The following is an 11,153-nucleotide window of genomic DNA, read 5'->3' as shown; positions in this document are numbered from 1 at the left end:
AAAGTTTGAACCCGACGTCTTTACAAGTAGTTACAAAATACAGAACAACTTTGAAACTGATGATATTGTATTTGTCTTTTTTATTTTTCGAAAATTTTTTAATCGTATCAGCATTGATGTTACATTTGCATTAGAGGCCCACGGGCCACATCATTCACCTGAGTAAGAGTTCCTTCAATCTCCTTTTATTAAACTCTTCAAGAAATCAGATATATTTTCTTGTACATTAATGTTATACAATGCAGCAATGTAGTTCTTGAGATACATTTTAAAGAGTTTTCATTGTTGGAGTTTGCATGCTCTCCCCTTGTAAACTAATTAATGCATAGCTGCAGGTTGACCTGTCCATCCAATTTTTTTTTTTTAGAAAAGGAGCTACAGACCTGCAGCTAATTAATTAAATAATTTATACACTGATTTTGTTATTTTGGAGGGGGGGGGGGGGTCCCTGCCTCCTAGTAGAACACAACATCATAGATCACAGAAAGACTAAAACCAGCATAGCTGACACCAACAGACTTTAATCAGTTAATGCTATTTTTGTTATTATCTCCCCTTTGAAAAGATAATGGTCCATATATATATTTGACCAATTTCGAATCTCCATAACCTTAGGTTTTGTTAAAATTTGCCAAGTGGTTCAGCAAATTAAAAGTTTAAAAACAGATACACAGATTAAATGTATGCTTAACACACTAGGGCTAAGCCTGTTTTAACATTAATTTCAATGTAACCATGTTAAAACGGGCTTGGCCCCTGTGGCTTAACAAACTGACTACAACTGTCGATTCTAATAATGATTATTTCTTATTTCTCCTTTTATAAACACTCAAACATATGTATACATGTTTACATATATATTAGGTACACATTGAATTCCCCCTCCCCAATTTATGCACAGCTGGGAATAAAGGTTTATCTCTATGTGATCACTATGTGTGATCATGTTGCCTTAATTGTGTATGTCATCAAAAATACCGGTAGTTTCTATTTACTATCTGTGATGAACATACTTTTATTAGGAATATTGTTACTTTTTGTTTTCTGTTGTTTATAAACTGTAAACAAAGAACTTCATATGTAACATTTAATTTGAGAAGAACCCTTAGAGAACTAATCAGCAAAAAATTATACAGAATTTCCGTGAGCAAGTTAAGTAATTTTATCTATTTTATACAGCAGATAAAAATGGTTTATGACAATATGTATTGTACTGCAGACGAATCTCCATAATATTTTATATGGCACATGTATACCGTAATACTTGGTTTACACTATAAAGTGGTAGTAACTGTTTAGGCTGATATATATATATATGTGTGTATTTGAATCCCAAGCACAGTGTCCATTTTTTAATATCTGGTATTTTAAGGTCTAGCATAAAGCATGTAGATCCTGAAATAAATATTACAGAATTATACATACTTTAAAAAAATTATTAAAATTTTCAATTGCAAAATTTTTTTTTATTATATTTGATCATTTGCATAGAAATCTATAACAACCAATCCTCAAACAATTGTGATACAAGGGCTATAACTCTACAATAAACTACAAAAATGCAGTGGTATTGGTATATGAAAAATTAAGAAAACTTCCAAAAAATAATAAACCTAAACAATTAAACAATGCAATGAAGGCATGTTCTAGTACTGGTAACTGAAACAAGTTTTTGATATTAAATGTACCAGTATAAAACAAAACTTTATACATGTGTATAATAGTATATCAAATATTAAATGGAATGTTTGCAATACCAGTAAAACAAATATTAAAATATCTAACAAAATGCATAAGATCTTTGAGAATATTGATAAAATGTTAATATAAAACCATGTTAAATAATATGATGAGATTTAGCATTGTGGAATGGTGCTATTTAATATCAAAAATAAGCACTAAGTCTTTTCCAGTCAATGGCACCGTCTTGTATCATGTATGAGCATGTTTCTGTCGCTTCGGCCCGGTATCCTCCACGTACGGACTGGATTGTCGAGCGGTGTGATACAGTCGTAACAAATCCATGGCCTCTGCTGTTTGAGTTCTTTCATCTAAATGTCGCTGGCAGGCTTCCTGGATGGATTTGGCAAAATTCTCAGTGTCTTGTAGAAGATGGGCTAACAAGGCAACATCCATTTCTACAATTAACTGAAAATAATACCAAAATTACATGTACCATATCTTATATCTCAGATAAATTCAGCCTCAATGATCTTTGTTCCAATAATCCATGAAAATAAAACTTCATGATCTTTAATTGCTCTGATTACAACTTCACTGCACCCTATAATACTAAACATTCAGGTGATCTACCTGGTAACTGAAGTTGGGGTGAATCAGTTATCTCTTACCTGTAGGTCGTCATTGGACAGAGTGATAATTCTGGTGATGTTTTTCTGTAGACCAGCGATTAGATGTTTCAGTCTGTCTGATATTTCCATATTACAATCAAGGTTGTCTACCTCATCCCCTCCAAATGGATCATCTGTAGTTTGAGATAGAGACAGATAATACCAGATTGTTAATACCAGTACATAGTATGTCATCCATGAATTTGAAGTAAAATTGTATCAACACTTTTTGGTAGATATATTTGCATCATTTTAAAGTATAGGCTGATGACTAATAATGGGAAGAATTAACAAACTTCAAGAGATTTCAATGTCAGATAGTAAACTTTCTCTATTTTATGCAATATTACCATACCATCAGAAAACAAAGAAAGATCTTTATCAATCTCCCTCTAGCAGCTGGCTGCAGTACCAAGTCTGTATAAAGAACTCTATGAAAAAAAAATGCTCCCGATCGAGGAATCTCATTTGATTACCTGCTCCCGCTGGCATCCATTTTTGTCCAGTTCTCAGCAGCATTATGGTTGTGTTGTGACGGATAAATGCAAAGTAATCTTCATCTGAGATTTCTGTCCCATCCTCCTCCAGAACTGCTGAGATTGGTTCAGATTCTGGAATTCCTAATAACTGCCTCCCTGAGATAACAAAACTTAGTTCATTTTTTTTTGCATTGTCAATGTCTAAAGTTTTAATTACATGTAATACACACAATCTAAAGTTTATTTTCATTAAGTTTTGTTTTTTATGCAAATGATGGTACATGTGTACCGGTATATGTTTTGGAAAATGAATTATTTATTACTATGTATGCATCATTTCTTTCGGGGATTTCTTTCTTTATTCAATGGTATAATAATGCATAAGTGGGAGTACATGTTTCAAAAATTAGACATTAACGTACATATTTTTTTAAAATACATATACATGTTTACATTATTCACAGGAAATCCGAAAAACCTAAATCTAGCATAGCACTTTAATACTTTGAGTCTTTGACTTAGACTTGGCTAGATCTCACAAAATCCATGTTCAGATCTCAAAGAGAACCTTACTACGTGGGGCAGGTATAGTTTGTCTAAATTACAAGTTCCACAGCTCCTAAAATGCTGGTCAAATTTAGGAAGAAAAAGTACCATACATGTTCCAGCATTTTTTTCTTCATGTTTGTTATCAAACATGAATGATAAAATAATTATGAGAACTAAATATGCAATATATTACAATGTATCTATAAAAAACCCAACCTTTTTTCAGTAAATCCTCTAATGTAGCTGCCACTGTTCCCTTTTTAATTGATCTATCAGAATTCCATATCTTAAATGGGCGTGACTCTGACATTGCAGGATATCACTCAACTTCGGTGCTAGCAAATTAAGCATGCATAATTATATCCACTATGATTTTCATTCAGCAGTGCACACATTTATAACATGAGGCCGATGAGCAACAATGCTCACCTGAGCAACATTTAGTGTATTCCTGTTAGATTTTTTTTCCTACATAAAACTCTGAAATGAGTTTGGGGAGGAATAGGTGATACAATTATTATAAAAAATTGAATCCACTCTAAATAGGTATTATAGTATACTTGCAAAATAGAGTCACAAACTGTACAACTGTAAACCTTGATATAGTTTTTTTTTAAGGAAGTTTTTCTTTATATTTGTTTTCTTTTGACATCCCTCCTGAAGCTCCAAAGGCATGTATGTGTGGTAGATTGGGATTTTGTTAATATTTATTATCATCATTAGTATTCCGATCCCAATGTAATTTATTCTATTAGTTTAGAAACGCCCACTTTATTCAATAACCAATAACGTTAATGACAGTTGTCTTTTGTTCTCTTTTCTATATTAAGTCATGTAACTCCTTATTTGATGAGGGAGACGGCTGGTTTTGCTAGCTACTTTTCTCAGGAGTCCCTGTCTTGTCGTCTAAACTAGGTCCTGTTCATGTTAAAGTTAGGTTTAAGGGTTGGGGGAATTTAAGTCCATGCTGTAAACTTGTTTTTTTTTTAATTTTAATATATAATAATAAATTTATATAAAGAGTCGTTAATCTTGGGTTTTCATTCACTTTGAGTTTGGCTTATTATATCTGGTTATCTTTATTGAGAGTAAAGACGTTTTCATACCGTATTTGGAAATGAGTAATTATGAAAGTTTAATTCTTCATGTAGAGGTCAAATTCAGTCTCAACTATCTCAGACTTTTGATACTGGTGAGCAAATTTTTTAAAAAAACATTGGAGTCCTATATTTTGTTTGTTTCTTTTTTTTCCAAATTAATTCAGATTGTAGGTATACACACGTCCTGATGTAAATAAAAACATTAACATCAATTTTTCTTTTCGTTAACAATGTCATACGTTTTTCATCACAAAGACGCCAGACGAAAACTTACCACTAGGGATGTTGTTTCGCTTTCAACTTCGCCGCTTTTTCATTCGGAACAAACGCTATTCGAGAGTCTCCGAAAAACCTGAACAGAAATGACCAATCAATAAATTCCTTACAAAGCTTGTTCGGTTGAAATGACAAAATGGCGGAAGATGAGGCAAAGGTAAACAACCTATTTTATTTTCCAGTGTTTTCAAGAGAAACAAAATATTTGATACGTTAAAAACCTTCAAAGTACATTGTATGAGTATGTTTTCTGTAATGCATTTCATTTAAGTGACGACATCTGAATTGCAACTGTAAACATTTTCTTTAACGAAGTGATCAATGTCAAAAAATAGAACGCATGAGTTTTCATTTTCTTGGTCAGATTTTGCACAATACCCCTGTAGAAGTATTATCTCGTTAAACGAAAACTATACCTCTCTACAGTAATAAAACATTCCCATAAATGTTTTAAACGGGATTTGTCTAGATGTATTTCTGCTTTTGTTCGGTTGCATTTTATTGTGGCATGGGTCTTCCACCACTTGTCAGATAACTATGTTGACCTGTCAGATGATTATGTCGACTTGTCAGATATTTATGTCAACTTGTCAGATCTCTATGTTGTCAGAAAATTATTATATTGAGTAGAAACTTATGGTGGCATAGTTCTGCCACCACTTGTCAGATCTTGATGTCGACTTGTCAGATCTTGATGTCGACTTGTCAGATAATTATGTTGACTTGTAAGATCTTATGTCGACTTGTCACTTATTCATGTGTTAGAAAAAGTCAACACTAAAACGTTTCCACGCCGAATTTGTGCCATCCAGTTTTTAAACATTTTCTGACAAGTCGACAAAAGGATCTGACAAGACGACATAATCATCTGACAAGTCGACATCATTATTTGACAAGTTGACATAATTATATGACAAGTCAAAATTATTATTTGTCAAGCCGATATAAAGATCTGACAAGTTAACATAATTATTTGACAGAAAAAATAAAATGAAGAAAATTATCATTCATATTATATGTTGACTTGTCAGCTAATGATGTTGACTTGTCAGATATTATGTCGCCTTGTCAAATAATGATGTCGACCTGTCATATAATAATGTCGACTTGTCAGATAATTATGTCGACTTGTCAGAAAATATTATGTCAACTGGATGGGTTGTGGAAACGTTTTAGTGTTGAATTTTTTTAACACGTGAATAAGTGACAAGGTGACATAAAGATCTGATAAGTCAACATGATTATCTTACAAGTAATGGCAGATCTATGCAACCATGGCATTTAGATAGAATGTTCTATTGTTCAAAAGACAGATGTCCTATGCATACCTGTTAACCCTCCCGCATTGCGCGGGAGACTCCCGCAAAACGGCCTAAAAATCTAAGATCTCAAATTTCTCCCGCAATCGTATTTGTCTTCCCCATACCCCCCCCCCCCTTCCCCCCAATTCTGAATCTTAACATGCAAATTTCAACAATCACTGCTGGTTTTTCTCTGATTTTGAGCTCAAAAAGCTGCTGTGTAGCTTGAATATAACAAAATCCATCCAAGGACTGTCTACCGTGATCATAGTATGACATGTTATAGTCCAGTTTACTTTTTACGATTACTTCCTGTTTTGACTTAAATCAGTTGCGTATTTAGTTATACATAGGCCTTATAAAAAAAATAAGTGAAAGCTTAAAACATCTTGATTTTACTCTGTAACACCAAAGAAAACAATACACAGCCAGTGGTGTCACTTAACAGGTGCACAGGTAAAGCACCCAAGCCACGTGCAGTGAGTCGTGACTAATTTTGTCTGGCCAGGCTACACAGTTGGTAAAAATCAAAGTGAGTTTGGAACACTGAGTGTTTATACAAGCTACCGATAAAAGTGAAGCTCGAGGAAAAAGTGTAAAAGCATTTCACAAGAGTTTTTAAAGTTTATAGTACCTGTACTATGAATTACAGGGATGCTATAGACATTAACACAGAGATCATTTTTAAATGATACTGGAGAAATACATGTTGTTTTGTGAATTAAAAATCTATCCTATATATAAGGCAAAAAATAATTTTTATGAATATTATTTACTGGTATTTTCTTAACTGGGTTTCACTGCAAATTCAAAATACGCAAAATAAATTTTCTGTGTTTACCCTAGATGTCAGCATGCAGTGATGGTTCAATACTGAACAATAAGAAGATTTAATATAAAAAGTGGCACTAGTGACTTCTTGTATTGTACCATGCAAACAAAATAATAGTTTTCTGAACATGTACAGCAACACAAGTTGTAATTGCACAAAGGTAGTCATAGAAATAATAAAATTAAAAATGATTGCAAATCGTTAATTACAATGGTAAAATAAGGTATCTAACAGTATTTTTAATATATATTTGCATTTCACGCGAAAAAAAAACGTCGTTTACGCAAAATCTCCCCCTTAGCCAAGTTGGTAAGGGGGAGATTCTCCCACATAGCAGCTTTGAAAGGTTAACAGGTATGCCTATGGACTTGGTTTAACGATAGAATTTGTCCCCTCTACCTGAATGTAGCAAATGAAATAGATATATCGCATTGTATATCGCCTAAATTTTCATATGATTGGTAACAAATATCTACAATGTTGCTTTTTTATAATCCCATATTACCATATTAACTGTTTTTGCAACAAAATCACTGCCACTTTTAACATCATGTTTGAAAATTTGCTGTTTATGGTTGCCATGTTAATGATAAAATCTGAGACATTCCGAGTGCAATTTCTGAGAAAATGGCAAGAAAAGTCAAAGGTGTATATCAATAAAATGCTTTGCGGCTGCTACTTTGCACAGGGACTAGTTCTTACTGTGACCTGAGCATAGCTTGGTCACGGTATGATTATTTTTTCTAGGTTGCATTGTGCTCCTAATTGGCAAATTTATTAGCATGAAATACAATTAACATGTAAATGTCATTTACCCATTTAGAGTGTTGAAATACCAAAAGAAATATTGGCACCACCAGATGGGCCCAGAGAAGACATGGTATGTGTAATAAAATTGTTATTCTTACTGTGATATTCTTACTGAACCACAATAGAAATAATTTGCTCCTGTCTTTCTTTGAAACATGAAGAAATAATAATAATAATGCCTAATCATGCATAGAAGACCCCCACCCTAGCTCTAGGAGGTTTATAACAACTACCTTTCACAATGATCAATTTGTAAAGAAAACTAAAGTAGTACTCAAAAGAACAAAAGAAAACCCCTGTAAAGATCAATAACTAATAAACAATCTCTGATAAGTTTTACAAACATTATGAACAGGTTAATTTTGTACCGGTATTAAAAACATCACCTACCCCCAACTCACCCACCTGAATGTTTTCTAATATGATTTACCGGTAATTCAATTTTTAAACTTTCATTTTTTCATTGAATTCACATGATTATGAAATAATTGTAGATATCAACAGCTGTCAAATTTCTTCAAAATCCAAAAGTAAGAAAAAGTCCATTACACCAGAAGAAGGCATTTCTTGAGAGGAAAGGTAAAAAAAGTACAATAAATTCAGTATTTCATAAAGATTGTGAAACTCTTAAAATGTATCATTGTTTCAAATTGACGCTTAAGTGTTTAAATTATTTTCCCTTAATGTATAGGTCTTTCAAAGGAAGAGATAGAAATGGCAGTTCAGAGGTCAGGGGTCACAGAGGAGAACATAGCTAATACCCCTAGCAATCAGAACACAGTCACCCCTTATGGGGCCCCTATTCCTGGACAAGGACCTCAGGTCTACCAACAATGTAAGTAACAAAAAAATTGATTGATACATTTTCTCTTGTGCACAAACTGATACTTTCAGATGGTATGAGAAGTAAATTAAAATTAATAACAGGAAGAGATGCTATCTTAGCAATTGAAACTCAAAAACATGTATACCTTATTTAAACTTGCTATCAAATATTCATGTAATAATCAGGCTATGGTATGAGAGTAGTTTTTTTCTGGCCTTTGCAGTAGCACCATACAGTGGTTGGACTAGGATGAGAGATATTCTTTCAATCATTGCATTGGCTGGTGGACTGTCCTATGCAGCTTACAGATTCTATAAGGCATGAAAAACTGATTAACTTTGAAAATACTTTACATGCAAATATTGGTCTTTGGAATGACATAACACAATCACTATCACCAGAAACTAATTCAAAGTTTGAAAGGAGAGTTGCCCCAAAATGAAAATGTCATGACTGACCCCAAAAAATTCTTTAAATCTTTTGATGCGTATAGAGGATAAATATTTTGGTTATTTTCGGCCCATGTTTTTTTAAGGCATTTTTTGGCCATTTTACACTTGCAAATACATTTGTACAGTAATTTGCCCAGACAAAGTTAAAAATAGATACTCTTTCTGATTAACAAAATAATTTAAAACTGTTTAGAATTGGCCTAGTATTAAATTTGGCCGCTGACTACGAGGCGAAAGGGGCTAGAAAAAAACCAAACTAAAATGGGCAAATGTTTTCCAGAATACAACTTTTGATAACCTTTATTTTGAATTCAATGGATTATTTGAAAGATACTGTGTACCGGTACTTTAAATCTTTAAAAGTTTATATTTACATGTATGCTTTACTTCATTAAATAGGAAGTAATACGACCATTGTTGTTTGGAAAATCAAAAGAAGAGAACAGGCTAGAGAAAATGGAAAGAACAATGACTGAATTACAGCAAAGCATTGTTACAACCCTGGCTACAGTCCAGGAGTCCCTGACAGTTTTACAGGGCATGGTCAGCAAGCAAGACGAAAAACTGCAGGCCATATCACATGACGTTTACAATAAACAGGTCTCTATAATCTTTTATAGATTGATAACTCAGTAAACCTAGATTTCAAATATGAAAGCCTATTTTGTATCATAGTGTATCTACATCTATGTACATTGTAGTAGTGCTATATATAACAGTTTAATTTAATTAATGAAAACACACATGTATTACATGTTCATGTACCGTATGTTGTTCATTTTAAAGTAAAGGCACATTTTGTAATTTGATATATAGGCAAAATAGAACATACACAGTGTTCTGATTGTAATTTCTGTTAATCTTTTACCATGCTTTGTGTTTTGTAGTCTTCAGAGACCCTTTCTAGAGTACAAGAATCCCACGTCACTTCAGAAATCAAGCAAGAACTGACATCCATCAAAGGACTGCTTCTGAACAGGTACACTAGATGTACTAGCTTTTAAACAATTAAGCATTGTTTTTTAATCATTAATATCTTACACCTAGCCTATAAAAACTTTTACTGGTAATTGTGTAAGAATGCAGATAAAGTTTGAATGTGCAGTATATATTTTTACAGACGACAGTTTCCTCCCACACCAGTTTCATCACCTGTGTTACCTGCCTGGCAACTTTCCAGTAATACCCCAAGTGCAGCTGCACCAACAAAAACGCTAGTGACCCCTGGTGGTGACAGAGAGATATCGGAGGATGCTCTGCTGAACAGTAATGAAAAAGACAGATCAGAGGATGATCAAAAGGTAAACCAAACATACAACTGGTCAACCATTGGTTGTTGCTGAACAAGAGGTTCTAGATATTATCTATACAATGCTGTATCATAATATAAAAAGATTGAGCAATAAATTCTCTATAAAACACTGGTTGGTTCTAAATACCTTGGAATTATATTGCATGAATTATGCAAATTTGAATGAAGGTTTTATATGCAAGAAAAGAGTTTTGATGCAATTTGTTTTAAAGTTGAAATAGTAAATGGATATGATGTAGCCAGTAGGTGGACAGCAATGTTTAAAATCACAAAATGTGTTTCTGTTGACAGCCAGTTGAAGTACAGGTCAGTTCGACCAGTTTAGCAGAAAACACTGCTGCTCAAGAGAGTGATTCATTAAACACGGATGTGATAACAACAGAAAACATTCAACAAGATGATGAAGAAGTGGACTAAATAGATGAAAGACTGTGATAATTGTGTACTTTTTTTTTTTTCATGTGACTATGACGATAGTGTATGTATGATTGATGAGTTGAAGGATAGATGATTGAAATTGCTGGTAACTATTAGTGTTTTAAAATATGCATGTTATTGTACCGGTAAATTAAATGTAAATCTCTAACTTGTATTTTATTTTTCTTTTGAATGATTTAATTCATTTCGTTTCTTTGTCGAAGATAGATTTGGTCAGTCATAAACATGTAAAGGGCAAATATTTTTTTCATTTAAAGTTAATTTGGTTAATAATCATGTTAATGTCCTAACCAATTTATCAATGAAAGTGCATATAAAACGGTTTGCCCAGTATTAGCTGGTTAGTTAGTTTTGGATTTACATCAGATTTTGATCAAGAAATTGGACAAGATCTCCATCAAATAGATACCTACAGCTAACCAAATAT

At 33.0% G+C, this 11,153-nt stretch overlaps 2 protein-coding genes across 2 annotated transcripts; one reads left to right on the top strand and one right to left on the bottom strand.

Annotated features, from left to right (window-relative positions):
- Positions 1-1,788: 1,788 nt before the first annotated feature.
- LOC105326479 (DNA fragmentation factor subunit alpha) lies at positions 1,789-4,848 on the bottom strand. Its single transcript, XM_011426541.4, has 5 exons — positions 4,754-4,848; positions 3,596-3,714; positions 2,828-2,986; positions 2,352-2,485; positions 1,789-2,148 (listed from the first exon to the last, which is right to left on the bottom strand). Exons 2-5 carry the CDS (start codon positions 3,687-3,689, stop codon positions 1,933-1,935), a joined length of 603 nt encoding a protein of 200 aa, XP_011424843.3. The 5' UTR covers positions 3,690-3,714; positions 4,754-4,848; the 3' UTR covers positions 1,789-1,932.
- LOC105317393 (peroxisomal membrane protein PEX14) lies at positions 4,814-10,874 on the top strand. Its single transcript, XM_066078590.1, has 9 exons — positions 4,814-4,912; positions 7,712-7,768; positions 8,193-8,277; positions 8,390-8,533; positions 8,748-8,842; positions 9,376-9,576; positions 9,864-9,955; positions 10,097-10,277; positions 10,580-10,874. The coding sequence occupies exons 1-9, from the start codon at positions 4,892-4,894 to the stop codon at positions 10,703-10,705; spliced, it is 1,002 nt and encodes a 333-aa protein (XP_065934662.1). The 5' UTR covers positions 4,814-4,891; the 3' UTR covers positions 10,706-10,874.
- The last annotated feature ends 279 nt before the right edge of the window (positions 10,875-11,153 follow it).

Source organism: Magallana gigas, chromosome 3, assembly GCF_963853765.1.
Source record: "Magallana gigas chromosome 3, xbMagGiga1.1, whole genome shotgun sequence".
In the NCBI taxonomy this organism is placed as follows: domain Eukaryota; kingdom Metazoa; phylum Mollusca; class Bivalvia; order Ostreida; family Ostreidae; genus Magallana; species Magallana gigas.
Note: the sequence above shows the minus strand (reverse complement) of the source record. Positions and strands in the feature narration are given on the sequence as shown.